The 25998-nt window shown below is 51.7% G+C and overlaps 9 protein-coding genes across 9 annotated transcripts; 3 read left to right on the top strand and 6 right to left on the bottom strand.

The window, feature by feature from the left end:
• Positions 1-499: 499 nt before the first annotated feature.
• BJX68DRAFT_276668 (sulfatase family protein) lies at positions 500-2598 on the bottom strand (the record flags this gene model as incomplete). The annotated part of the gene is made up of 7 exons (XM_071048158.1): positions 500-832; positions 911-1017; positions 1081-1600; positions 1667-1974; positions 2052-2213; positions 2271-2490; positions 2542-2598. The coding sequence occupies 7 exons, from the start codon at positions 2596-2598 to the stop codon at positions 500-502; spliced, it is 1707 nt and encodes a 568-aa protein (XP_070904232.1).
• A 1440-nt stretch (positions 2599-4038) lies between these two features.
• On the bottom strand, positions 4039-5654 carry BJX68DRAFT_261739 (Zn(II)2Cys6 transcription factor domain-containing protein; the record flags this gene model as incomplete). Its single annotated transcript, XM_071044229.1, has 5 exons — positions 4039-4740; positions 4796-4951; positions 5006-5311; positions 5438-5518; positions 5595-5654. 5 exons carry the CDS (start codon positions 5652-5654, stop codon positions 4039-4041), a joined length of 1305 nt encoding a protein of 434 aa, XP_070904233.1.
• Positions 5655-7130: 1476 nt separating this feature from the next.
• On the bottom strand, positions 7131-8919 carry BJX68DRAFT_261740 (Zn(II)2Cys6 transcription factor; the record flags this gene model as incomplete). Its single annotated transcript, XM_071044230.1, has 2 exons — positions 7131-8757; positions 8840-8919. The coding sequence occupies 2 exons, from the start codon at positions 8917-8919 to the stop codon at positions 7131-7133; spliced, it is 1707 nt and encodes a 568-aa protein (XP_070904234.1).
• A 4047-nt stretch (positions 8920-12966) lies between these two features.
• Positions 12967-14100, top strand: BJX68DRAFT_114991 (MARVEL domain-containing protein). The gene is made up of 3 exons (XM_071035984.1): positions 12967-13264; positions 13319-13546; positions 13661-14100. Exons 1-3 carry the CDS (start codon positions 13229-13231, stop codon positions 13928-13930), a joined length of 534 nt encoding a protein of 177 aa, XP_070904235.1. The 5' UTR covers positions 12967-13228; the 3' UTR covers positions 13931-14100.
• A 237-nt stretch (positions 14101-14337) lies between these two features.
• Positions 14338-15875, bottom strand: BJX68DRAFT_276669 (glycoside hydrolase family 76 protein; the record flags this gene model as incomplete). The annotated part of the gene is made up of 4 exons (XM_071048159.1): positions 14338-14922; positions 14977-15432; positions 15491-15735; positions 15797-15875. 4 exons carry the CDS (start codon positions 15873-15875, stop codon positions 14338-14340), a joined length of 1365 nt encoding a protein of 454 aa, XP_070904236.1.
• Positions 15876-19095: 3220 nt separating this feature from the next.
• Positions 19096-20207, top strand: BJX68DRAFT_276671 (SDR family NAD(P)-dependent oxidoreductase; the record flags this gene model as incomplete). Its single annotated transcript, XM_071048160.1, has 5 exons — positions 19096-19121; positions 19181-19591; positions 19658-19739; positions 19801-19912; positions 19965-20207. The coding sequence occupies 5 exons, from the start codon at positions 19096-19098 to the stop codon at positions 20144-20146; spliced, it is 813 nt and encodes a 270-aa protein (XP_070904237.1). The 3' UTR covers positions 20147-20207.
• A 738-nt stretch (positions 20208-20945) lies between these two features.
• Positions 20946-22174, bottom strand: BJX68DRAFT_115067 (protein kinase family protein). The gene is made up of 2 exons (XM_071035985.1): positions 21712-22174; positions 20946-21661 (listed from the first exon to the last, which is right to left on the bottom strand). Exons 1-2 carry the CDS (start codon positions 22104-22106, stop codon positions 21049-21051), a joined length of 1008 nt encoding a protein of 335 aa, XP_070904238.1. The 5' UTR covers positions 22107-22174; the 3' UTR covers positions 20946-21048.
• A 474-nt stretch (positions 22175-22648) lies between these two features.
• On the top strand, positions 22649-24402 carry BJX68DRAFT_226112 (Zn(II)2Cys6 transcription factor domain-containing protein). Its single transcript, XM_071038459.1, has 2 exons — positions 22649-22819; positions 22883-24402. Exons 1-2 carry the CDS (start codon positions 22754-22756, stop codon positions 24020-24022), a joined length of 1206 nt encoding a protein of 401 aa, XP_070904239.1. The 5' UTR covers positions 22649-22753; the 3' UTR covers positions 24023-24402.
• A 145-nt stretch (positions 24403-24547) lies between these two features.
• Positions 24548-25470, bottom strand: BJX68DRAFT_261746 (RTA1 domain-containing protein; the record flags this gene model as incomplete). Its single annotated transcript, XM_071044231.1, has 2 exons — positions 24548-25233; positions 25299-25470. 2 exons carry the CDS (start codon positions 25468-25470, stop codon positions 24548-24550), a joined length of 858 nt encoding a protein of 285 aa, XP_070904240.1.
• Positions 25471-25998: the final 528 nt, after the last annotated feature.

A 25998-nucleotide genomic window follows, 5' to 3' on the forward strand; every position in this document is an offset into this window, starting at 1 on the left:
TAGGTCTTGCTTTAGGAGAGATTAGACGCTACTAAAGAGGTTCTTCCTTATGCATATTACTTTTATACAGGTATTTGTGACGGCCCATAAGCAAAGCAGTGGATAGGTCTTCTGACCTAATATTCTGGTTTTCATTAGGGGCCCTTTTTCTACCATCATTATATCGAATCTGTGACTTCTGCGAGGCCCAGGTATAAATAGGACTTTAATGTAGAAGCTTATACACAAGTGGCAAAGCCAATCATTTTACCTGTGAGGGACCTGTAAGGGACCTGTAAGGGACCTGTAGACCCTTCCATAACTGGCCCCAGTTGCCATCTCCTCCACCTAACTTATGTTGAGAGATGTTGAACATCGCAGTGGCAAGTAATTTCAGAAAAACCAACTTTCAGCCCATGTATTGCGCGCACATGTGAGAACCCTCTCAGCAGAATAGCTGGAAGTCGAGGCTTATATCTTCTCTCCAACTAGCTATACACATCTTAGCCAATACCTCCCTTCAAGCCCAGATACTCCAATCCCCAGGACGCCGGTATGCATACCCCTCCTGCGGCCCTTCAAACTGGGGTAGATACCCCGCCTCACAAGCTGCAAAGCTGATATCAGGCTGGCCAGCATAGAACGCGTCGTATTTCGGGTCGAGTGCTTCGAACAGAGTGGTGACCTTTCCGTCTGGGTGGAGTGTGTTCCAGGGAAGCGTACATTCCGCGCCCTTGCAGGATTTAAGGACGAGCAGGAGAGCGTCGAGGCGGGATACCACCTTGTCTAGGCTGTGGCCGAGCAGGTTTACATTGGGCTTGCCAAAGAGGTTGTTCATTTGGTACGGATCGGTCTATGATAGTATCAGCACATTCCTCCTGGACGTGTACGTGAGGAGGGTGAGAGTCGGGGAAGGGGGTGGAGGGCTGACCTTGTGATCATAGATCTCATGCTCGTTTGTGCACCAGACGGAGTAGAACAGATCATATCTGTCACTGATGATACGCATGGCTTTGTAGGTGTTATTTCCCCAAACGACTGTGATAGAACTGCATGTTAACCTCACGCGGGCCGACGGTATCGACTTCAGGCCTGACTTACCTGGGGTCCCTGCGTCAAGATCCACCCCTACCTCACCTTCTCCCAAGTTTGACCCCCAATATTCAACAGAAACATGTTCTCGCCGGGGATCCTTGCGGGCATGCGCCAGCCCACCGGCTGTCAAAGGCATTGGCAGCCCATCAAAGTCCTCTCTTAGCTCAATGCCCGCCAGATCAAACAGAGTCGGTACGACATCTGTATGGGACGTGACGAAATCAACCTTTTTCCCCCGCGACACATGGGGCCCGCGCACAATCATGGGGATATTAACATCTTCCTCGTAGGGGCACCCCTTGCCGGGGACCATTCGATGCTGCCCGATGTGGTATCCGTTGTCGGAAGTGTAGAAGATGTAGGTATTCTCTAGCATATTATATTTCTCGAGTTGCGAGACCACGCCCTCGACGAGTTCATCGACCGCTTGGAGGGACTGCAGGCGTGCGCGGTAGTACGAGTCCATGTATTCTAGCTGGCTGGTGTTGAGTCTGGGCAGATCCTGGACCCAGCTTGCGCCGCTGGGCTGGTTTGCGTTAGCCACGTTTGTCTCCATGTCAACAAGTGTAGATCAGGGGATGGTCTGTCTTACGCTGTCGGGGTTGAAATTTGCACCGCGCGGAGCCTTGGCAGTTGCAAACATGTCCTCGTGTCGCTGCGCTGGGTCGGGGCTAATGAAATAGGGAATTTCCCCGCTGTAATCGGGGGCGGTCTTTGCGTGCGGGGCGATGGGCGCTACACCGATGAAGAACGGGCGATCGGATCTCCTCGCTTCTTGAATGAATCCAAGGGCGCGCTGGGCAATAAGATCAGTTGAGTAGCCATTGGACGTGGCCGGTGGCTCTTGGTTTCGCTGAAACGTAGAGTTCCAGTAGCTGTAGGTCGTTGGGTCTAGCAGAACTAACGCGCCCAAGCGTCGGTCAGTTCATATCATCCACCTGGCAAGCTGCCCCGTAAGCTGTGCGAAATTCACTAACAGTCTGTTCCATTCCATCCTTTGGGGAACGGCTTATTGTAGTTGGTCGGGGAATGAGCATTGAGGAATTTGCCGGTATAATAGGTGTTGTACCCCGCCTGCTGCAGCCATACTGGGAGGTAGTTTTTGTTGTGGCCCTCCTGGACAAATTTGGGATATCCGCCTTGTTAAACGAGGTCAGTGCTACTGCATCAAGAGGTTGGAGGGACGTGGCCCGTACCGTATGGGGGCATAACATCCGTGACATTGGTGTTGTGAGCCAATTTGCCTGTCATCAGGCTCACGCGTGACGGGCAGCAGACGGCAATGGTACAGAAATGCTTTTCAAAGACAGTGCCCTCGTCTGCTATGAGCCGTTGCACGTTGCGCATATAGTCCAACGAGTTTAAATGCAGATCCTGGTCGTCGGTCATGATAAAGACAAAGTTTGGTTGTTTCGGCTGTGGTTGCCCATGCGAAGGACAGGTCCCTTGCGGCGACGAAGCACTAACCAAGGGCACAAACCAGGCCGAAAAAACAGCCAGCGAGGCCAGATAATGCAGCAGCATCTTGGAGGTCATTTCCCACGTTGCACTTGGTCCACTTGAATGCGGGGAGGTTCCCGCCTTTTATCCTGCATTGTGTCCACCTCGAAGTATTCATATTCAAGATCCCGGGATGATGAACGGCAATTGCTGCTTAGCATGTGCCGCGCAGCCGCATCCCCCCGCCTTACCCTCACTAGGTAGGTACTCTTATCCCCTGACCTGGAGAGATTTCCAAGTTGATCCAGCCCACTTATGTACTAGTGCAAAGTTTGTTTCTCGGCCCCACGCCCACCCAGCTTCATTATTTCAAGGACTGAGTCTTTGGGGGATTTATCAGATGGTCAATCCCTTGCGCCGTGGAGCTGGGTCATGGCGAGGTTACCTGACATCTCCTGGGAAACAAAGTACCACCAGCGACAATTGGGAAGGCCCTAGAACTCGATAACAGTAAGCGAGGCCTGACATCCTCCACCATGCATCATTTGGCATACACGAGAACAACACTGCATGTCCTTACTAGTTCCATTCTACCTATCTTGGGAATTGGAAGCTCGCCTTCTGGGAACCAGTAAGTAGTGGTCGAAACTTCCCTCTCAACGGCCGAATGAGAGAATAATCCACTGAGTCTCCGCATTTTTTTTATAAGGAGTCCGAGGATGCTTGCCCATTCCCTTTTCTGCGCTCATCGGCTCCACGTATGGCACTGTACGCAGTGGAGACCTATTCCGGGGTAGTGAAGCGAGCTCAGTCGGAATGTGGTCGCCAGATCAACCAATGGTGGCAATGTTTTCCAAGCGAGATGATTTCAATGTCCTAAATTCCATCCCAAAACCTGTCGCTTCCGAAATCGGAATTCTCACCCCGGAATATCCGAGCTGGACCCTTCACAGCCCCGCACCTCTCTCGTTTCCCTCAATAGTATCATTTTAGCAAAGAACAATATCTCGCCTATAGGCTAGCCCATTTCTACTTTAATCTACCGAGAACCGCCATGACGGCCCTTATGACAGCTCCATGTTAATGGGAAAAGCCTCCCAAGATGCGTTATCATCCTCCCCTCGAAATCAAAAGACGCGTTGAGTCCAGGCAACCTAAGGCAAAACACGTTTCGGGTTCCACTGATAGTGCTAAGGCAGTCTGACTTATGGTTCTTGCGCGCATTTTGCGGCTGTTCCCTGGTTACAGATGTGTCTCCCTAGGCAGGGCACCTCTTAATTCTGATGTAAATAATAAGTCCAAGACCGGGTTTTCCTTGAACAACGCTTGTGGGCATCTAGAGACTATCTTTTCGGGTATACTCATGTATCTGTTGAGGCCACCCAGTTAGAGCATATAACATATTTTCATCAAGATTGTTTACACGGTTTAGAGACCATGCTTCCGCATTGTGGTCAAATCTTAACCCTGACCCTTGGCACACATTTAGATTGAGCTTCTACATTGGCTGCAAAGGCTATCCTCTCAGCTGTATACCGGCCCAAACAACCTCACTCCTCCAGCCTTGAGTCGCTGCCGCATATTCTCGACAAAATGCAAGATCCTCCGCCCTCTGTTACATTTGTCAAGCAATGCATAAATATCACACGCCTCACTCGAGTCCAGATCCCCATCAACCTCCTCAAGATACATCAACGCAATAAGCACAGGGAATATCCCACCATGAACCCCGTACTCCCCTGAGTAGGGATGCAAAAGTGCGGGAATAATATCTATAATTTTCTGGCAGCACCGCCTTGGATCCGTCTCATCTTTTGCAATCTCGTCGGGAGCAGTGCCCGCCGCAAGATGGAAGATCCCGTAGAGGAAAATTCCAATTGTCCAATACCCACCCATTATATGCGCCGAGAGAAAACTATCAAAGACCTGGCTTGGCGAAACGGTCTCCGGGGATGCTATGAGAGGGTCTGCTTGTGGCTCGTATTTGCTTCGCCATGCTCGCCATTGTTTCTCGAGATGCCAGCATTTCCAGATCAGGGTTTCGCGCTTGACGTATGCGTCCTCGGCGGTGCGAAGCTCGTCGAGGTCCGCGAGCAGGGAAGGGATCTCGGCGAAGATGTCGGTCAGGAGATCTTTAGGTGTCTTTGATATAAATGCCCAAGGAATTGTCTTACATTCGTGCCTGTTTAGGGGCGACCTTGTCCGGGTGATCAGGGAGGTAGAAATCTGTGCATTGTAAGAACGTAGTTTTGGTAAGGATGCATTGCGTAGTGCTGCATACCTGTGTCGCCCTATCATCTGCAAAGACCTGATGGGCAAACCCAGACGTGTAACTCTCCGGACCCCGAGACAGGACAAACCCTAATCCGCCATTGGTGTGCATATGCCACTTCCTGACCTGCCCCACGTGGTCCTGCAAGTCATGGCGATGAAGGATCTGGACTTCGTTAGGACACGGCGCAACACGCAACCAGAGGGTAGCGTAACTAACCTCATGAAGCGACAAACACCGCACAGTCGCCAAACTCATATCACTCGCCAGCCCCCCTCGATCCCCCAACTGCCCCGCCAAACCAGCCAACGACTCCCCATGCAGCCTCAAACTGGCCTCCACCATCCACCGCTTGCCGTCCCTCTTCCCGAACGTCGCCAACGCAATCGCAAGAAGGACATTCTTCAGCGGCAGCGCACTCGGCCCATCCAATCGGAAGAACGCAGGCAGATTGTTCAGCCACACTCCTCCACTATACTGCCCCGCGTGCGACTGGAACGCGCGCCCGTTTGGCAGATACGACTCCTAGAACTGGCCGAGGTATTGCTCGTGGTAGGACGAGCGGGCTAGCGTGTTGAGAAGCTTGATGTCCTCTGATTCGATTTGTCCCGTGTATCGCCGCTCGGTTCCCGTTCTCTAGTCCATGTTTACCCAGATTGTGGCGCGTGAGTACCCGTCGCACGGGATAGCGGATTTGCGGCATTGGCCGCATGATGGCTGTTGGAGGTCGCACTTGCAGAGTCAGTATCTACTAAAATCGGACCAAAGGACAGAGCGGGCTCGGATCGCCAGGGCGCAGAAGTCGTACCCCCTTCTTCCTGCGCCTGCACTTGTTGCACCCCTTGGATTTACCAGGAACGCCAACCATCTTGAGTCAACAGGATTAGGCTTTGAGGCGTTTTAAAGGCGTGTGGCCGAGATAAAACCTGCGGGATACGCAACATGCTTCCACATGGAGACACAGGCGCACGATCGGCTGTTTTAAAAGCAGCCCGTCCCGTGCGTTCAGCTGAGCCAAGCCTCTGGGCATTGCGCCCGATTCCCAGCCAAGAAAGAACACGGATTTAAAGGAGATTATCAGCGCATCTTGGGTCCTAATGACCAAATACACCGCTTGTTGTACTTATATACGCGCACCCTCTTGCGCAAGTTTCTCTAGCCCAAGTGAGCGAAATAACGTGCCGAGCTATGGGTCTCCAGCAAAGGACCTACCATATAACTTCACACTAACTAGCTACGATATTTAAAAGTCAAGGAATACTCAGTAGGCAACGGAACGAGTGAGATACGTGCAGTATTAGATAGACGACCTTGGCTGGTGATATGGTAACGAGTCATAGTGCATTGTGACGGATCAATCAGCAGCAAGCCTACAGTGTTCTCTACGTATCAACCATGATCTACCTGTGGTGACGTGAAAGAGAACCCGCGTTGGAGAACCTCTTATTGTGATTCTGTCCCTCCCATTAATGTACGGAATGTCTGTGTAGGAAGGTGGTGTCATGTGTGGTAGACAACATTTGGCAGTGCCTGGACTGGCACCAGGATCTCACTATTTAGATACTAAGCCGGCGAAAACCATTATACTATGAGCGAGCAAAGCTCCTTAACTGAGGTCCGAACCCGGTTTTCAAGGAGATATGACCTGCATCGTTAGTTGTGTGTGGTCTACCACCGTACTCCAGCGCCTTGAGTATATGTGCAGCTTACTGATGATCGGAACCATAGTCATCAGCCACCTTGTTCACATTGCTCCCTGAAGAATGGCCTGCATTACTGCAGAGAGTAAATACTCATGCGTGCCTCGGGCGAGGTTAAGGATCTTTAGGATTATCTGTTAACGGTAGATCGTTTTAAGAGGCCCCGCTGGGTTGCGATTACAATGAGAGGCTTCCGGGGCGGTTCGCACCATCTCAAATAAGTCTTTTTCCAGGCTTCGCCTATGTGTTGAGACTTCACAGTCGAGGATCCCGCTCACGAGTCTATGATATTACTGCAAGTAAGTCGAAGTATTAGGAGCGCCTATTATACATGGCCAGCTCCGCTGCACATCACATTCTACCTCCAAGAGGTTAGTCCTGCAAGTTTTATTTTCGAGGCCGGAAAACGAATTGCCCCGTCGTCCAACAACGTTCTTGATATATATAGCTTAGGTTTCTAGTCCATGCGGTGGGACAACATATAGATTGATAACGACCAACTCAGCGACCAAGATGCTAGATTTGAAATCAAGAGTCAAGGCAACACTTGGAGCCTGCCAAGGAGTCGGGATGAGCTTTGTATCCAGCTCGGCAGACATTGAAGCTATTCACAGTCTATGTACAGTCATTAAGAAGTATGAATCTCATAATAAACATTCCGCCGGTGTCTTCCTCGACGACCGACAAAATTCCATCAAAGCGCGCACACATGACCACTCCCTCATATTCTCAAACTCGGCAAACGTCTCTAAAAAGTCCCTTCCGGGCGCCTCTGTCGACCACTCTTCTCCTCCTCCTCCCCTCCGTAACCCATGCAACTGCCGTCGTTGACTGCGACTCAGTCTGAAAATCATTTCGTCGACCGATAACTCCTCGCCTCTGAGCAGGAACACCGTTTCCCGGAATCCGGGCTCGTTCGCGCATCGGTGTTCCAGCTCAAGTCGCAACCCTTCTTCAGAGAGATATGCTATCCAGTTCGAGTCAAAGGGGCCCTCGCGGTGCGGCCAGGAACGGAGTAACTCTAGAGCCCACCATCGGACGCTGTAGTCTGGAGTGAGGTTGGCACAATGGAAGAGCGGAGGAATAACACCATTCTCCATCGTCATGGACGGCCTCTCAGTAAATCGCGCCATAATCTCCTCGACCATTGAGCAGACAGTCTCGAGTTCGGGGGTGTAGTAGGTGAGAGCCGCGCGGTTCTTACCGAGGAGCAGGCTTTTCAGGCCGACGGGGATACTCAGCAGGTGGATCTTGATGATGTCGAGGCCTCGCTGCTCCTTGGGCGTCAGGTAGTCGTAGTACGTTGCATAGAAGGGCTCGAACTGTTGCTTGAACTCTTCAACCTCGGACCAGACGGCATGCTGTTCTGACTGGAGAGTCTCATAGTTTTGCGAAATCTCTTCTTGCGAAATGCCCAGACACCGTGAGCAGAAGCGGTAAGTTTTCCGTAGCATCACGTCAAAGGCGGCGCGGACTTCGCGGAGGGTGTGGAATTGTGTGACTGAAAAACGGTCACTACAAGGAAGATGTTGCATAAAGCTTCGTTGAGTATACGGACAGAGGATGGGGAAGATGCGATCGTAGTGCGAAGCCAGAATGTCGAGATGGCCAAAAGCCGCGACGACGGATTCCTCAACGAGGGCGAATGCATTCGATGCATTCCCGGCAGCTTGAAGCTCTTTGAGGATGCAGAGCCCTCCACGGAGGTGTTGGAACGCATCATCATATCTTCCACGCAACAAATCCGCCAGGATAAACAGCAGACAGCAGACGAGAATCACCTCGCGAAGCGACGGGTCTTGCGAGGTACACCGCTGGTTCAACAGCGCAACGGACCTCCCCAGCTGGTCCTGCGCAAACTGATGCCACGCGTCGTCGGCGCGAATACTCGCGGGCGTAGCCAGCTGCATCCCGTGGGTCGCGGAGTTGCGGTGGATCGCGCTAAGGGCGACGATGGCGTGATAGACTGCTGGCTCGTACCGAGCAAGCTGGAGCACGTGTTTCTGCCACAGCGTCGAGTCGAAGAATTGGAGCAGTGTTGGAATTGTGTGCCCATGAAAGTAGGCGAAGCACTGCCGCTCGTCCGTGGTCATTGCCCAGCCGATTGTTCGGCCGACGTCGGCCTGTAGAGCTAGAGCTGGTCCGGTCTTGTCGGCGCCCTTTTTACGGTCGCGGGGGAGGCGCTGGGCGTCGTAGCCGTCGCATTTGCGGCCTGTAGACGTACAGTTGTGGCACGCGACTGGGGTTTCGTCGCATTTGACATGACGGGCACTAAGCGCCTGTCAGAAATGCACCGTCGATCAAAGGGGGGAAGGGGGACAAAATCAGGGGTCAGCAGTGGGGAGGGACATACCGGCAAGTGCGACACCCCGTGCGCGATCTCTTCCCCGACGCCCGAACACGAGTGACGACTGACGCTGTGGGAACATGCATTGTTGTGAATGGATGGTTCGCTTCAATGTGCAGAATCATGGATAACAGATTGATGATCCTGGCAGGGATAAGCAGCGTCTTAAATCGCCAAGGTGGCTTGTTCGCACCATTCATTTCAATCTGCTCCAATTTCAGCCCTGGATTCGGCCCCCAATGAGACCACAAACTAGCAACTAGACCCGAAATGATCTCCAGTGGTTTCGTCGAAGGCTCGAAGGCTTTTTCCTTTAACATACGCGTGAAGAATCGTTCCATGATTCATTCCATTGCGGAATCTGCACTTTTGCTTCATTTCCAGTGGGGGTTGATTGGCTCACTCGCAAAGGCCAGCTCCCTTGCAGCTAGGTCCGCCTCATGCCGATGTAGCTCATTCTTATCACGATTCAGGGGGTTCTAGACCAAGGCTTGATTGGCGGGTAGTGAATCCAAATCAAACAAGCAAGTTCTCGCTCAAAGTTACGATATCTCCGGCTATTCCGGGGGCGGACAATCCCAGTAAGAACTAAGCGTGGGACGCCTGACTCCGGATACTGCGCGCGCCTTAATCCTTGATGAGTGTGGAGCCGCGGCCGATGCCGAAGGCGCAGTTCAGCTGAGCCTGATTCCCAGCGTTGTGAGAGTCCCGGAAACGCCTCCGTTTCTTATTTCTCCTGGTGGGTGTCCACTTTCGCTGTCACCTGGATGGTGCCATCCATATCCATGGGGCGGGCCTAAATCGACCGACTGTCAGGACATGTTGAGGATTCCTCCAACTGAAGAACTCGAAAAACCGCATCGGGCAGATCATCAAGTACCCAGTTCTCTAAACCAGATTACCTTCTGAGTTCTGACCCCGACCCACTGGCAGATCTCCGCAATCTCTGCGGATATGGTGGGCCGGTCGGTGTGGAAATACAATCAGAGGCCCGACGAGAAGGCCACAATTCAATGATGAACAACCATATTAGAGTTAATCACCGAGTGTGCCCAGGGCCCCATCAGTACAGAATAGGAATATAGATCACTCAGGTGGATCTTCAGTGCCACAGTGCCTTCCTGTTAAGCCCTGCATCGCTGTCGATTTCGCAAAGTGCTCAAAACGGCTCCCAGCAGCAGGCTAACCCAATTAATCACTCATAGTAGGGCAGCATCATTTTTCGTCACTAGATTTCAGTGGCGATCGCGTGTTAGGCGGTACACGTTTCAATTGGATTCTAATATTCAGCAATCCTCTAGAGAGGCTCCAAACAACGCCCAGTGGGTAACGTGATCTTCTGTTACAACGGTATCCGCTCGGTGGTATGGAGGTACGTCGTGGACTCTTAACGTGTCTTCACGGCCAATCAAGCTTAGTGGGTGTAGTACTGAGCTTGCAGGGATTATTACTCTCCCACATGGGAGGCCGAGGATAAGGCTGAGCGGTCTAGGTTTCATCAACCTGGCAGGAAGTCAATCTGGGCTAGCCTTTGATGAAATTAGCAAGCCGTCCGTTAGAGGTCAAAGGGATCCAATACCTGTGGCGAAGCTGGGAGGGCACAATAACGCCAATGTTCGCGGGGGCCTTGAGGTTTGCCGACGACTTTCGCACCCAGCGTCCTAGATGCCTTTAGCGTGAGAGGCGCGGGCTGACTGGATTATCGCAGGACACCGCCTCGGAGATAGCTCGATGTCTGTATAGGACTTGTTCCTTCTCACCTCAGCCCTTTGCGTTTCCCGCCGGATAACGTTAGTGTCAGGCGCCCAGGAAACGAAGCCAGTGACTTGTTGCTGACGGGGCACAGACTAGACTTCAGCAAGTATTCGTTCTCTGCTGCGCTACATTCCCACAGGATTGTGGTACCAATTTCCGGGAGATTCAACTGGAAGTGCTCCTTCCAGTGCCCTACCTAACTTTCTTACCACATCTTGGGACCCAAAACTTCCCGGATCATATTCTCTTCATCGATGTGGTAGACGAAGATCTTTCACGTCTGGTTAGTCTCGCTACCACGAAAAATGTTGCCAGTGGCAGTGGCTCATAAACTCGATCCCTTGGCTGCTGCTGCGGCGAGAGGACATCTTGCAGGCGCCTTTGAATTCACGGATTTTTTCGGGCATCCGGTTCCGTCGAACTGATACTCAACAGTATCTCTTGGACAATTCCCTCGTATGCGCGGTCTAGGTCCTCGAAGACCAGCGGCGATCGCACTGTCTTGGAACACCTGTGAGTCGAATTGGAGTCCTGCGTGGAGAAGACACACGTTTCTCGGTGATTCGATGTCCAACCATACGCATGGATGTAATTGGGCGTCCTCGGAATCGCTGATTGGAGCATAGCCCAGCTCTCACACATTTGCGGCCGATCGACGGACCTGCCGGGTGTATATCCACCGTCTAGGTCAGGATGATCTCGAAACCCAATGCGATCATGACATTGCCCATCTCAATGACAAGGATCCAATCTAGGTGTCTTTTAGAGCATCTTTGGACTCCTACAGGCTGAATTGTCGTCCGTGTCCCTCTATCAGTCCTCCGAATCAAGTATACAAGAGCCAAGCGTGGAAAATCCGTGCCATGGGGCCGCGAAGGGCGAATCCCACCTTGAGTCAGCATATCATAGGCCCCCTTCCACATCGCTATTGTCCGTCCTTCGTGAAACCGCAAACTTCCAGTGGCTCGTGACTGTCCGATTACGCCATGGAATGCGAAAATTGGAAACTCGGTCTGGTCCGAAGATGATCCCTGCACGTTGTGGATCGGAATAGGCAGGAGGGGCGGCCTGATCACAGGGACCATCCCCGGATATCTCGGCACCTTCCGTATACATTGCGCGAGAGAATGCCGAGAGTCTAGTCACTCTTCGATGAACCGTCGAGCGACAATTCCCCAGGATAAATAAGATGGGTACCTTGCAGGTTGGTGACGGTTGGACGATGCTGAGTTTCGAATGGGCATCTACAGGCAAGGATCAGGCCACCCTTGCCCTTCCCTTCCCTTCCCCCAGCGCTTTCCTCAGGTTGAAGCCTCATAACGAAAATGGCAGTCGCCCACCTCCAGGGAGAAGACTAGCATGGATCACTCATGGTCTCGATAGGCGTGCGAGATGCGGACTTATGAGCGCTTTCATCCTCTCAATCTGAACTCAGGGGACGACACATATTCTTCAGTTCTCGTCGGCTGAGCGGGTATTCACCGCAGGAGCTGCACGCCAGGTGTCATAAGTTAGCTGCTTCTTGGTGATAGAAATTCGCCAAAAAAAGCCGGGCGGCGGACAAGTTGTGAGAAGCGAACTCCTACCCATCATCTGGCAGACTGAGGAATCAATCAGCAGGCAGGTTTGAGCGCCAAAAAGGACGACGAACCTCATCAGTGGACTAGCATTGGATATCGTCGGCGTCTTGCCATGACATAACAAACCGTGCGCTAACTTTTGAAGGTCCATGTTCGACTATTTTCCATCAATTCCCCGGTCGAGTAGCTGCCCGAGAGGCCCCGATTGCCATTGTCCGTTCTTGTCGCATCCGTCACATGGAAAGGCTCAGGGTCCAACAGGAGGGACGATTCGTGGCACAGTCGAGCTCAATACCTGGGAGAATTCAATCCAACTCTTGGACCGTGTTCCTATGTACAACCTTATCGGCAACAGCATAGCTCACTCCCAAAAGTACTCCGCTTTGTGCAATGCAACGTACCAACTCTGCCAAAAGAGGGCAATTGGCGTTAAACAGCAGACAGCGAAACAGAACCACTCGAGTCGCCAGTTTCAGATCAGCGGGCAGGCTGTGACACAAGATGAAGGAACAACACTGCCTCATAATTTCTGTTGATCCAACATCTGGTCTGTGCTCCCAACACCATCCTTGGCAGCGCTTCGCCAACATCTTTTCCCCAAGCAGCCGAAGATCGCCAGACCACAGGTGTATCTTGCAATGATCCTTGCTCGCCAAGTTGACAAGCGTGAGGCTCCTTGGCCATTCATTAAGCGCCCCCAGACTTAGCGCTGCAACGCCGCACCCTATTCATTCCGATGCTCAGCCACTGGGCCATCGTCGAGTCACCACCATCCACAATGTATTTTTGGCCCCCTCTTGGCGCTTCTTGATTGCTCGAAAACCCAGCCCTGTCCAACAGAGCGACTGCGCCGCAGGAACCCCTGCATCTCCCGTTTGGAGATGAAACAAAGGGACGAGACGGCCCAGGATGCGCGCGTCCAAGGTGCCATCTGCCCTTCGGCCATTTATTAAAGACCCGTTGGATTCGCAAGGCTTTTTCTTCTTCTCCTATCGAGTCCGAGTCCTAAAGTTGCAGAAAGACTAAACCAGGATACTTTCACATCAACTCTAGCCACACAATGCAGCTCATCTCCGCGATCCTTCGCGGCTTCCAAGTCAGATCCTCCTCCCTTTCCCCTCTACACCAGCTAACAACCAAGCGTCCACAGGTCATTTTCGCGGTCATCGTCCTGGGTATCTCCGTCGACCTTGCACGCGGTCAAGAACCGGCCCTCGAGTCCGTCCCTGCTGCAACGGGCTACGCAGCCTTCTGCGGTGCCTTCGGGTCCCTCGCCGCATTCATTGGAGTCGCCTCACTCTTCGTCTCGTCACTGGAGGGAATAATCACCTGGGCTCTAGATGGCCTCTCATCGTTGACGATGCTCGCCGCCGGGATTGTACGTGCCAACCGATGTTCTCTCTTCTCCCACCAGCCATCCCTCTCTCTCACGACCCGATCCAGAACCACATACCTCCTCACTCAATAAAGCTAACCCCATAATCTCCTCTAGGCCTTCGCCGTCCTCCTCCGCGACGCCCCCTGCTCAAACCCCAGCGTGATCGAACACAACAATCTTCTGAACGGCGGCTGCATGAAACATGACGGAGACCTGTATTGTCGGTACACGGCACGATCGGGGACTGGGAAATTGAAAAGCCGCTGTGTCTCGGCCAAGGCTGATAGCGCGTTTATGTTTATTACCTGTGTGACTTGCATTGGGATCGTTGCGTATAGTTTCTTTGTTAGGGGACGCGGGGCGAAGGGGGTTAGCTATGCTTGAGCGTGGAGGTGCAAGAGGTGGTCGTGTCGGCAGCAGCGGGGGAAAGGGAGACTCAAAAGGGCGGGTTTTGCTTTTTCAGGTCGTTGATGGATTTTTGAGATTCTATGATACCTAGTTATGTTCTTATAGTATTCCATGTATTCTCCCATGTTTAATGTCTAAGAAAGGCTACTGTGTTCTCCACTGTGGACATTGCCAGAGGACCCTGGATCCGCCGGCATCAACTTCCCGGAAAATACCCGTCTCACTCTCGGAAGTCAACATTCGTAGACACGCGGCTGTATTCATATTAACTAGAACCATATGGACATTCATAATAACAAGTGGCACCGAACTCCTCGAAAACCACCGGATATACACGGCTAAACCCCAATACAATAAAGAGGGCAAAAACGAAGAAAAAAAAATCACATTGGCCCACCAAGGACCATCCACGCCATAAGGCCACCCCAAAGCGTCACAAACGTGACGGTAAGAATCGCCGCGCCAGCCTTATCCCCCGCCGTAATCGGTTTCTCACTGTTATTATCATTGCTGCCCTTACTGGTCCCCGCATTCGGGTTACTCGTGCTGTTCCCACCCGTCGTTGAACTCAGCGGCGCGACCTTCTTCTCGGAAACGAGTACGGACGAGAGGATGTCCGTTGCGATGATCTGTTCTTCCATCCCGACCCAGCCGTCCCATTTCGATTCGTACCAGCGCACGCCGCACGTGTTGTTGTCCATTCCGCTGCAGGAGAGCGCCGCGGCTTGTGCGGAGGTCTGGAGTTTTGGGTATATCTGGTCGTATGTCTCGGGAACAATGAGGGAGACGAAGGTCAGCCATGAGGAAACAATTCCCTTGAACAGGATCTCGTTGTAGTTGCAGAGTTCTTTGGCTTCGCAGAGGAACTCGGCGAAGACCTTGCCTCCGCCGTACTGGTCTGGGAAGAAAGTGTCGAGGAGTTTGCCGAGGAGGCCGTCGACGGCGGTTTTCCATTCGGCTTTTTCGGTCTGCGACAGCTGGTGTTAGTGGGTGCGCGAAGAGGATAGAGATAGGGAACTAACGTAGTTGTACATGTAGGCTGCGCCAATCAAGTACGTTCCATAATTGTACGACCACTGGTTATTCCCTTGCGTGGTGCAGTTATCGTTGAGATCCGTCGAATCAGCAACGTTCCAGGTCTTGGTATCCAGCAGCGGCGAAGAAGCAGACCAGTCCCAGATCTTTGTCGCCCAATCCGCGTACGTGTCATTCGTCGTGTAGCGAGCGAGGCGAGCAGCCAACTGGAAGAGTCCGCCATTGGAGATTGAGTTCTTCATAACGTAGCCGGCCTGGTACGGGTATAGTTGCCAGCGCAAGCCACCGCCACAGTGTTGGTTATCCCAGCGCGCGATCTGCGAGTTGAAGACTCCTTGTGCCAGCGAGAGCCACGAGTAAGCGTTTTCGTTGTCGTCTTCGGGGAAATTCACTTCGGCGGCGGTCATGGCTGCGCAGCCCCAGAAGAACTGGTCGTCATTTCCCTTGTCAAGTCAGTATAGCTCCGACGAAAATCGAACCAATGGAGACGAAGGGACATACCAGATAGCTACTATAGTTGGAAGGCATATAGTCCCCATTCCCGGCCTGCCACTGCATCCCCTGAACGATCAAGTCATTGTACTGCGCATCGCCGGTATAATGCCAGTATAGAATAAGACTCATAAATAATGCGCTGCCCTCCCACCATTTTTCAGGGAACGATCCCGGAATCTGACCCGTTTCGTTGCCGGAATACCATAGCATCGACCCGTAGGCGGTTTTGGATGCGGCGTCTTTGATCGTGTCTGGAATGTGCATGAGAATGCGGCGCTTGCCGGGGAATGAGGGGCAGGAAAAGGCGCATACCAAGGTCGTTGAGATCGATTTGCAGGGCTGATATTGCGCTTATCGAGGCCAGAAAGGCCCCCAACGCGAAGAGACGCATGATTGCTGCGAGGGACTGAAAGGCTGGAGGATGCGACCGGGCGAGGAACACTGGAGAGAAAGAGCAGCGAGTGCCAAGGACTGACAAAGTCTTAGCTGCTTACCTCAGCTTTGGTGGGGCATTTTCACCAATCAAAAGTAACCTTGATAATTGTGGCTTCCGCATGCGGCGTTTCAGTGGTTGATAATTTTAGCCAAGTTGCACTGCAATGCTTGTTTCCTACGTCATGTCCGCGTGTCGTCTTGGCGATCAATCTCCCCTGATGAATTTTTGACCCTGGTCCCTTCCCACAACCAACTGCGGCTTTCCCGTTCTCCCCAAAATTTCAGGGTCCAGGGTCGTGTCCCTGAAGCGCATCTACGTCCCGACTGGAAAATCAGCTCTACGTATCCTATAGAAACTACTAAATCCAGCAACGTCCGAACACTGCAACAGACGGAGGATGTCAAGTCACCGGATCTCGGCAATCGAATCCTTCGACGCTAGGCTGAAACATTTTGTCCCTACGCCATAGTGACCTGGGAAATCTTGGCAGCAAGGATGACGGTCCCTATGAAGTATATACCTTTTGAGTGTGGTCTATCTTGTTGGATGTCCTTTAATGATTCGAGTACCGGCTTCTGAAATGTTGTAGGGTCGGCGCTCAGCCTGAAGCTAATTTGTATTGAGCTCTTGCCTCCAGCTAGTGCAACGGCAGCCCTGTGTATAAGTGCAAGGGTGCCCCATTCCTTCCCGAACGCTCCCCGGTGATACGGGTAGGGTCTAACTTAATCAAAGCATGGTGGTGTTTGTGCCTAGTTTGTTGCGATATTTTCTGATCAGGCCCTTATGCTCTTGAAATACTTTTCAGTACCAGGGCACCGCAAGTCCACAAACCACCTGCGGGTTATGGAAGGTTATGCCTCAAAGAGCAAGGATGTCGTGGACTACATTTTTGAATTTGCTGCTGGTAGGTACCCGTTTTTTTGAATAGATTATACCTTTTTATGTGTTGTCTGTACTCCCCGTGTCCTTGCAGTATTTAAGATGCCCGAGTTGCGACCACGGCTTCAAGTTGTAGTGTGCAACCACAATCGCATAGTGAATGCCTTCGTCAGCCGCTGCAATGGCCTTCGGGCCTCGACATCCTTTTTTTCCCTCACAGTTCTGCGATTTGGGGTCAATTTGAAAACTAGAAAAGCCTATACTATCTAATTGATTTCCACCCGTTGCTCCGGCCTCGATAATCTTCACCGGACTAAGGCAGGGTCTACAACAAGCCCAGCCGGAGACCCGTGCTATGTACTATACCTGACCAAGTCACGTGACTGATGACCCGCACATACTCCCGGATCGCCTTGTATCGACTCTGAGTAGCTCTGCGGGCAAAGTACGGGATGATAGGGCGCCTCGTGCTCGTGAGGCAGAGACATCCTCATTTGCGGACATATTACCGAACTATGAGATATGGAGGACAGCAGTCCTAAGTGTCATCAATCTAATTGAATATTTTGAGGAGGAAAGCATAGATATCAGGGACTTTTTGGCGCGCCTGAAGCATTCGTATGACCTGCCCGAATAGAGACTCCGCTACGTGCGTAACTTTTGGTCCATTGTGAGTTTTGCCAAATTCCCTGTCAGGAGAAAGGAAAATCGAACTAAAAACACCAGATTTTCCGTAGGATTCTGCATGAAGCACCTGTACTGTGCAGTGGATGCCGTGCAATTCGTTTTTCGAATACCCCAGCTCTGGGCATCGGCAACTACTAATGGTACTGGACTGAAACGCTCCTTCAGTAGAAGATTCAGTTGGCATGTCAGCGACCCGAGTCATCAGAGATTAACTAACTGTATTCAGTTCTATTCAGTTCGTAGGGGATATCAAGTCGGGGTAAAATGTAGCACTTTCCGATTGCGAGAGCCAAAAATACCCCAAAGTCCGGAGCAAACCCTGTCGACTACCGAGCTTTATGTAGTTATTTGCCAGTTCAAAGCAAGACAGACCTTGACCATTCAATAAGTCACATTCATATTTACTGGTGGGTATTGCTTCATAGTTCATCATCGCGATATATCAAATGGGAATTGAAGTTCAGTTGTTTTATCTAATGCAGCTCCGCATTTCGCAGGATGCAGTGCTCTCGCAACGTTTCTCTACTCCGATACTCCCCGCAGAAGGATTACTGCGAGTCAGTTAGCGAGCCAGGAAGTCTTGCCATTGGCCTGTCTGGATAAGCTACAAGCTGGGCCCATGCCTGGACCAAAGACACAGGAACAAGAATCCCCAGACCCCAGAGAACAGAGCATGGGGCCACCCGTGGTGCCATGTCCCCGCATATCCTCGACTGTGCTAGTTGTCCTATTTACACCCCATCGACACTCAGCTCATCACAGCCAAGCCCAGATTCTATACCTTGGACTTCTTGTAGGCTGCCTTGTCCTTCTTCGGTAGTATTGCTTCCTGGTCTCTTCTCACAGGTGCTAATAGCAGTGTCAGCTTTGGCTTAGCCCTACACGTTAAGCATGGATAGGAGAGTGACTTCCACGACGTGTCTTCCATAAGACGAATTGGAATGTGATTGTACGGGAGGACAATGGCCTTGGCTCTCTATGGAGTTTCAGGGCTAAATTGGAGAAGATTCGAGCCTACCCTACCTGAATAACCCGATGGATTGCTGTTTCATTTGAGTTGCGGTCCGGTCTTAACCTTCAACATCCTATCTAGTCTGGTCCGTCGCTTAATGACTAAAAAATGTGATAGGAAATATTTTGTCTTGCAATTAAGTTTGAAATCATAGACCATGGCCGAATAAGTTAGCCCTGTACTACTCAGCTAAAAGCCACATTTGTGGGCCAACACATTTATTTTGTTGTACCTATCATATTTTACAGCATTCATGATATAGTCGGTAGATTCAAAACGGATCTCGTGGAACTAGCATAATCGTGCCCCATAACTTGTTTATGGTTGACAGGTCTTTTTTCTAACGACTAACCCTATAAAAAGCAGTAGAGATCGAAAATAGCCTGCTGCACGGAGTCAAAACACGACTCGCGGAAATGCTGGGCTAGCCAACCTAGATCCCTGCGCATTAATACACCGGTAGAGTCATAATGTGAGTATCCTCGGCGTGGGAGTGCTGGGCATTGTTGGACCCCGCATTTTCCTCTCTCCCTCGGCATACACTCGTTCATCTACGCAAACGGCTGGTTTCTGTAAGGATATCCCATAAAACTCATCATGGCCCGGGATAACTACATGCAAGGGTATAGTCTGTCTCAGTGATTTTCCAGAACACATAATCTAACCTCATTTTCACCTGCAGCGTAGCCCTCATAACCGGCGCTGCATCCGGCATCGGCCGCGCCACAGCACACACCTTCGTCCAAGAAGGCTGCACACGCTTGATCCTCGGCGACCTCGACTACGCGGGCCTTGAGACCGTAGTTCAAGAGCTACAGACCCAGAACGCCGCCGTCCGCACCGTAATCTTCGCCGTAGACGTTTCGTCCGAAGAACAGGTCGAATCGTTTATCGAGGCCGGCGTCAAGGAGTTCGGCGCTATTCACTACGCGGTGAATAATGCGGGAATTACGAGTAACCCACGCGTGAGGACGCATGAGCTTCCTACTGAGGCCTGGGATCGCGTTGTTGATGTGAATTTGCGCGGGGCGTGGTTATGTGAGCGCGCCGAGTTAAGGCAGATGATGCGGCAGGGGGTTGAGTTGGAGAGCAGGTAGGTAAAATGAGCTGTCCTGGTTTGTATATAAGATATCTCTTTTGCTAACTTGATAATATGTAGGACCGGCGCACCTCCGCAACGAGGCTCGATTGTGAATATCTCGTCGTTGTTTGGGGTCATGTCGCATCCGACGGTTGGCGGGGTGAGTCCGCGGGACAGGGGAGGAGTTTTCACTACTATTATCTCGCTGACAATGTTTTCAGTACTCTGCAGCTAAAACCGGCATCCTCGGAATGACGCGAACCGACGCGCTGGCCTATGCGGCGGACGGGATCCGTGTAAACAGTGTCCTTCCTGGGCTTATAAAGACGCCGCGTACGTACCAGTCTGCCTCTGACGCTTTGGGCACCTGGACTGATAACATTAGTCGTTGAGGAATCTATCCGACGCGGAGCCAACTACGAGGAGCTGATTCAAACTGTTCCTGTGAAGCGCTGGGGGCGTCCAGAGGAAATTGCCGAGGCGGTTGTCTTCCTGGCCGGGGAGAAGGCTAGTTTGATCAACGGAGTGTCGTTGGTTGTTGATGGGGGCAAGCAGATTGCGGTGTGATTCTGGTATTGAAGAGATTTCCGTAGCTGAAGGCAGAATGTAGAATCACTGAATATGCGCTTGCTTGAAATTGAAGCCAGGTTGCCGGGGGTGAAATAATAAGAATGTGATCTTTTAAGTTTATCTCTCAACCTTAGATACAGATAAGACTGTGTGGACTGCTTGCCAGTTAATTCCTGTCCATGTCACTTGTGAGCTCATCGATGGCTGCTTTCCAAGAACCATACCCGTTGCGTTGGACCCGCTCAGGCGTCGTTGACAGCTCTAAATAACAGGGTTCCCTTCATTACACTCTTGTACATGCCACTAAAGGCAGCACAAGGGAGTTTTACGTGATTTGGTCATGACACTGGTCTCTCTGGTTATAAATACGTCTCTCTACCGTTCACATCCCCAAGGCACCAGAAGAAGGGTGGCGCTTTTACCTTTCGAGAACCCCAAACTCACCATTTGAAATTGTCAAGGTGGGTCATCCAACTTCCAAACCATGCGCAAATCACTCAGCTTCTAATCTAGAATGTGCCAAGTCAACGTTGCGACCAAGATTTATACATGCGGCTGCAGGGTCAAAGAAGACATGAACTTTGTGCCTTGCAAGGATATTGGCACCTCTAAGTGCCCTGGTCGCATTTCCAACCCACTGGCCTTACATAGAGAGAGGGGGAAATGCGAGAGATATGACTGCCCGAATCCTTAATCGATCTGCTCCACGACCGGCACCGGCATCGGAATTCCAGCTTGTGATGCCAGAGAGGTTTATGCGAAGGGGGTGGTGCGCAGAAGGCGGACGTGCAGGCCGATGTCTCCATCAAGCTGCATCAAAGGGGCATTGATCATCACGCACTAGTTCGGAGGGCATCATCTTTGGTTTAGTTGATCGAATACCTCGCGAATTCATTGTGTCATTCTTCCGGCCGCATCAGAGTCTCAAATTGCGAAGACTGGTCTGCAATAAGTGCAGTCAAATCAGAGTATTCTGCTGTCCAGCAGCGTTGTATCACAACCCCGGCTTCCAGTCCATCAACTGGTGGGTACCTTTTGGAGGCAAACAGATCGTCAACCAGTTCTTGGTATTTCTTCATTTCCTCCAGAGACTTGAATGGTCCTGGAGACCGGTAGGGCCAATGACCAGTCATTATCGTATAATAAATGGACCCGAGGCTGAAAATGTCCGTGGCTTTTGTCGATTCTGGCGGATCGCACGGATTAAAGAATCCAGAATCGGGCAAATGCCGACCATCTATTTCGCCATTTGTTGACCCCCCGAAGTCACAGAGCAGAAGATCGAGCTCGTTTCCGGCGATCGTGTGTAACAAAAAGTTCTCAGGTCGAAGATCAGAGTGTATCACACCTTTTTGATGAATGAATTGGATCGCCTCCGCGGCTTGTGTGCGCCATTTGAATCGTATCGACAGATCAATGCGAGCATGATGCTGGTCAATGTAGTTCTGTAGATTTCCATCGCTTGCTTCTGCAAATAACAGCCCGAATGGGTCATCTGAGACACCTTTGAACCTAAAGAAGTCAATCACTCACTGTTCACAAGAAATTAGGGGCATACAGACTCTATTATTCTTGGATGTATTCCTAGGATTTGCAGAAGTCGTTCTTCCACCTCAAAACTCCGCTTCATGTCTCGAACAAACCACTTATCCGCCGCTGTCTTCGAATGCCACCAGGAGAATCGTGGATATTTGATGATGACGCCTGGCGCCACGCGTGCAATACGCGAAGTTGAGCCTTCACCCAAGATTTCGCCAAGAAGGGGTTCGTACGGCACTGGGTCTTCGTTTTCGACGCCTACAGCACCTGGGCATTCCGTGATTGACGTTGCATGAGTATCGCCCTCCGTACCTGGATGTGGCTTCCCATTGGCAGGGGGTTTACAGCACTCAACATCACCTGGCTTCTCACGGTTTGGGAGAAGAACTTTAAAGAGCGAAGGTACTTTGAAGAGCATGAGACGATGCAGAAGAGATCGCAGAGCCGAGAAAAAGGCAAAGCCGTGATGCCAAATGTTGGTCAACATCGTGGAGATGTCTAGGGAAAGGAACTGGGACAAAGGAAGGAGACTGGGCCAAGACCGACTCGAGGTGCAAACTCCTCAAACACTGACTCGGAGCCATTGACCAATGATGAATCCACACCACATGTACGCCAAGGCACCTGCCGGCCAATCTGGTTAGTCCGTCTATTTGTTTGCACAGTTTGCGTGCAATGCTGTCGCTCTTGACGGTTGAAGTATCAACCGATATCCTCAGCGACGTTAGTCTAGGTCGTCCGAGTAGGAGAGCGCTTTGCGGTCAAAGTGGGCATCTCCATCGCGCCGCTAGAAGCGGAGAACATGAAGCTTGTCGCTGCTAACACCTTAGGGTAACACTAGCTTGGATGACCTGTGTGCTTAAGGCTTGGCGCCTACTGCCTCCGACTAACTGCCCCCACCCTGAGTGACCTGTTTCCCATCGCTCGCAGGCTGCAACCAAGTTGTCTTCCATCCGCCATCCACAGTCCGGGGAAATTTTCCCACACTGTTCTAGTCCACCTCCATTCTCATTTCTTCTGACACTATTTCTCTCTCCGCGTATACTTGCGGGAAGGGCTGGAGGGATGGTACGAAAGCCACATAAAAAATCAAGGCTAGGCTGCATAGAGTGTAAAAGGCGCCACATCAAGGTATCTCCATCAGCATATCATATATACCTGTAGGCTCGGCCTAATTCTGACCCTCGATGTTAGTGCGACGAAGGAAGGCCAACATGCGGAAATTGCAACATCTCGCGACGGGACTGCTCCTACGCAAGCATGATATCAGAAGCGCACATCATCCTGGAGCAATTCCCCAGGACTTTGACATCGGCCGGTAAACCTGATAAACAGTGTCCGAGCGACTCACCAAATCCCTCTCCAGCCGGCAGTGACATTGACAGTCCCCCTGTGAATCCACTCCATCTCGAGCTCTTCCACCACTTTGTTCAGGACCTCTCCATCTCCCTCGGCCTCGATCGGATCGTCTCCGGGAATCGAGCAATTGGCTTGATGGGCTCTATGTTGGCTGCGCCGTATCTCATGGACCAAATCCTCGCTTTCTCTGCGCTGCACCTCAGCATCCTCCGCCGTGACCAGCAGAAGCACTACAAGTACCACGCGGATCAGCTCCAGACGCATGCCATTTCCGCGTTCAACGGCTTGAAACTAGAAGTGAATCCCGAGAACTGCTTACCTTTGTTCATGTTCGCCTCGTGTCTGGCGAATCACACCCTCTGCGAGAAGCTCATCTTCCGCGCCGACAGCTTTGATGGCTTCCTCGACGATTTCGTCCAATGTCTCCATCTGCACCGCGGCATCCGCGCGATCACATCTCAGTCATGGCACTTCCTCTTGGAGACCCCTCTCAAGGATACACTCCAAGGCGGAGGCCAGGCCCTGGACGAGGGACCGCCCGGGGATGAGTGCCTTGAGCTGTTATCACTAGTTAACACCACCGTCTCCGACTCTGCGACGAGGGAGACATACCAGCAGGCGATCGAAAGCCTGCAGAAAACGCTGAACGCGAACCGAGTCTCGTCCAACGAGTATGACGCGATGAGTCTGGTCGTCTCGTGGCCAGTCATGGTCCCCCCCGCGTATTCCGACCGGCTGGCAGAGCGCCAGCCAGAGGCGCTCATCATCCTCGCCTACTACGCTGCCCTCTTACATATGCACTCTGACGTTTGGCTCTTTGGCGACAGTGGCTCGTACATACTTCGGTCTGTAAACGGATACCTGGGGCCGTCTTGGGAGCAATGCCTACGGTGGCCGAACGAGATTCTCCAAATCTACTCGGAAGCATCTGAGATGCGGACCTCCGCTGACTTGGGCGGTACCCCGGTTGCATAATCAGACGGGAGTGTGCGCTGCATGTTGGTGATTTCTTTTCTTCCTTTTTTCTTTCTTTTCTTCACGGGCATAATATTCATGACACCGCCAAGGACGGTCCAACTTTTCTTGGTTCTTGTCTCTGGCGTAGAAGTTTCTGAATGAAGGCGTTGCTTGGGTTAGGGTTAGGTCGTCATGGGGCTTAAATATATCTACCAGGTCTACGTATAGACTTGGATCTATCACATTGGAGATACATGTGAGGAGTTTTAGTTACGAAAGAGCTGAGCTAATATATATGGAAACATGAACCGGATACATAAAGGATATTGCCATACTTCAAGGATATACAAAGAAAAATCACAAAAATACCAAGTTAATCCAGTGTATGAGGATACGCCATTCAGGCATTTATAATAAGCAAGATAGTCTCATGAAACAAGATGCTAAACAGAGCTAAATACAAGCAGTCCGTCCCAAATGCAGCAAGACAGCCAAACCCATAAAAAAAATGCAAAACAGTCATCCATATTCATAAACCCAACTCTAAGCCTTCTGATCAGGCAAAGCAATCTCACCAACCCTATCCTCATCCCCGGGATAATCCAGCGCACGGATAAACGGTTTCAAGTCACTCGGGTACCAAACCGCAAAAATAACCATGGAAGCAAACATGGGCAACGCGTCGAAAAGGTACAGAGTCCACTCGTGCGTCAACGGGTACCCATCATTCCCCATGACATACTCGACAACACGGAAGATCGACCGGAGAAGAATCAGCCCGCTGATCGCGTACAGACTGCCGAGGTGCTGTTGCCAGGGATGGCTGGGATCGCGCGACGCGGGGGTGGGATCAGACCGCATGCGCGTGTGGAAGACAATCGCGGTCAGGAGGAACAGGCAGAAACTGGCGACCTGGATGGCGAGCCCCGCGATGACGATGTCCTCGCCGATGTTGGGTTGGTCGCTGTTGACCATCATTCCGGAGCCGCCGGCTTGGATGATAAAGGTGAGGATGTCGCAGAGCACGAATGTTTTGGTGAGCCAGGCGATGGGGAGGACGGAGTGGCACTCTGCGCGCACGCTGCGAATGATGCGGCCGAGGATCATGTATACTGATGCGGCGAAGAGGGCGGGGCCTAACAGGATGAAGACGGCTTGGATGCAGTACGGCATTAGTTTGCCTGTGTCGTTGTGCGAGCCGATTCGCGCGCCGTAGCCGATGATTTCGACTAGAGGCCCGAGGGTGTGTTAGCATTATGTACTGATTATCAGCAATTAGGTGCAAGGTGCATACATATTCCTCCAATCGCGAATGGAAGCGTGAATCGAATCCTTGACCTCCACATCTTCCAGTAGTGATATACAGTGACGCTGGAGAAGAGGATGAGGAAGATGACTGCTGCCACGATTGACGGGACATATTTCCAGACATAGTATCCGCTCTTCAGCGGGACCAAGTTGGACATGCTGACGAGTGATCTGAGCGATAGCACGTACTCCGTAAAGGTGTGATTGGTTTTTGTTTGCTGTAGATGCTTGATTCAACATTAAACCGCTTGGCTGGACCTGGTCCTGGACCTTTATACCCCTAATCCACAGAGCACGATGCTGTTAGAAGCCTCGAAATCAACCACGTTTAGAACAGGCAGATACTAGCGGTGCCCGTAAGTTCGTAACCGTCAATTGAAGCAGGCCGAGTCCGCGTAGCAAGGCTTGGCATGTCTATCCGCGGATACATCACATTCTGATTTGTCGGAATTGGTGGGACGTCCACATTCTGCAAAGCTTGCGTATATAGCACCCCGTAGCAGGGTCCGTTGGCAAGGCGCAGGTCCAGCGCGTGGGTCTAGTATTTCCACTCCTGGCCCGTTTGCCGGGTGAGCAAGAAGAAATCTTTATCATTGCTTCCCTAAGGGGGCTCTATTGAAGCCTGTCACAGCGCAGGAACGTGCCCTGACCCGCAACCCGTACTCGGGATTGTCACGTTAGGCCAC

The sequence above is a fragment of the Aspergillus pseudodeflectus genome (assembly GCF_044049435.1).
Source record: "Aspergillus pseudodeflectus strain CBS 756.74 chromosome Unknown BJX68scaffold_3, whole genome shotgun sequence".
NCBI lineage: Eukaryota > Fungi > Ascomycota > Eurotiomycetes > Eurotiales > Aspergillaceae > Aspergillus > Aspergillus pseudodeflectus.